The 1,498-nt window shown below is 33.3% G+C and overlaps 1 protein-coding gene across 1 annotated transcript; it reads right to left on the bottom strand.

The window, feature by feature from the left end:
• Positions 1-269: 269 nt before the first annotated feature.
• Positions 270-1,215, bottom strand: LOC136230480 (uncharacterized). Its single transcript, XM_066019559.1, has one exon. The coding sequence runs from the start codon at positions 1,004-1,006 to the stop codon at positions 572-574; it is 435 nt and encodes a 144-aa protein (XP_065875631.1). The 5' UTR covers positions 1,007-1,215; the 3' UTR covers positions 270-571.
• Positions 1,216-1,498: the final 283 nt, after the last annotated feature.

Here is a 1,498-nt window from a genome sequence, read left to right as displayed (position 1 = left end):
TAAATATCACCAAGTTCAGTAATAAACCTTAAAACATATACAATAACTTTCTCAGTTACTACTACATCACAAACTAAACTCGTTAATTCAATCATCGGATTCTTTACTTCTCAAAACATTATTCTGAAAACCGGTCCTTTAACCTAAATAGTCTCTTAGATTGGGATATTTTCTTTTAACTGAACTTTTCCTTGAAAAAAGCATTATTCTGAACAAACATCCAAATCCGAAATGCATAGATTAATCATGCTTTCTCTCCAAGAATAAACTAGAAATTACGAAACCTCTGTTCAAAGAACCTAGTATTATCACCGAGCTCAATGACAAATATTAGAATAACTGCAATAACTTTCTCAATTACAACTAAATCACAAACTAAACCCGTGATTCAATCACCGGATTCCTTACTTCTCAAATCATTATTTTAAAAACCGGTACTTTATCCTCTCCGACAACCTAAATAGGGTCTAAATAGCCTCTGAGACCGAGTAATTTTTTAACCGAACTTTACTTTATTTTTCCTCGAAAAAAGCATTATTCCGAACAAAAATCCGAACCTGAAATACAAATACTAATCATACTTTTCCCTCCAAGTATAAACAAGAAAGAAAACCCAGGAAAGAGCCAACATGAAATCCCCAATCATTTGCTTAGGCCAATGCCAAGCCAAATCTTCAAGCTTCCTCTCAAAATAAACTCTCCAAATAGCCATTGAAACATGAAGAAAAACACAACCTTTAGCAAAAAAGCTTTGAAAGTCTCTATCTTTAACAAAAGCCACCATGAAAACTAAAAACCCAACCATAAAAAGAAGCAACCCAGCAAAGGAAAATGAGATTTGGATCAGTAATTGATCATTTGGTGTTGAACCTAATAGCTTCTGAGATGTTTCAATTCCATGGCCAAGTACTGAAATTTCATTGAGATAGAACATGATTGATGACCCAAATGTTATTGCAATTGTAGAATGGAGGACACAGATTGTGAAGAATAGAGAAGTACCCATTTGTGTAAAATCAAGTGGGGGAAAAACCCATGTCTTGGATTTGAAATTGGAGGGGAATTTAGTGGAGAAAATGTTGGAGAAGATGGAGAAAAATGAACCCTTTTTGGGGATTGTTTGAGGGTGTGGGTTTGATTGGGTTTATAATTGGGGGATTTGATGAAAGATTGAGACTTTCAATGTGGGTATTGGGGATAAATTGGGGGGTTTATTTTGAGATGTGTGCTTTTGGAGTAAGTCATTCGTTTTGTCTGTTTATATCTCTTAGCGTGTTTGGTTGAAGTTTCTAACTCAGATATTATTAGCTTGATTTTTTTTTTTTATTTTGACAATGGTCGACTTCGAGAGTAACCGATTTTATGAGGAGTGAGAATTTAGTTTTAAGGTATGAAATAATATAAATTTAAGGGAAAATTATAAAATTGGGTTAAAAAGGAATTCATTTATATTTTTAACCCACCTACTCAACATACTATGTCTTTTTCAAAATATCCT

The sequence above is a fragment of the Euphorbia lathyris genome, chromosome 5 (assembly GCF_963576675.1).
Source record: "Euphorbia lathyris chromosome 5, ddEupLath1.1, whole genome shotgun sequence".
NCBI lineage: Eukaryota > Viridiplantae > Streptophyta > Magnoliopsida > Malpighiales > Euphorbiaceae > Euphorbia > Euphorbia lathyris.
This window is presented reverse-complemented; position numbering and strand designations above follow the sequence as displayed.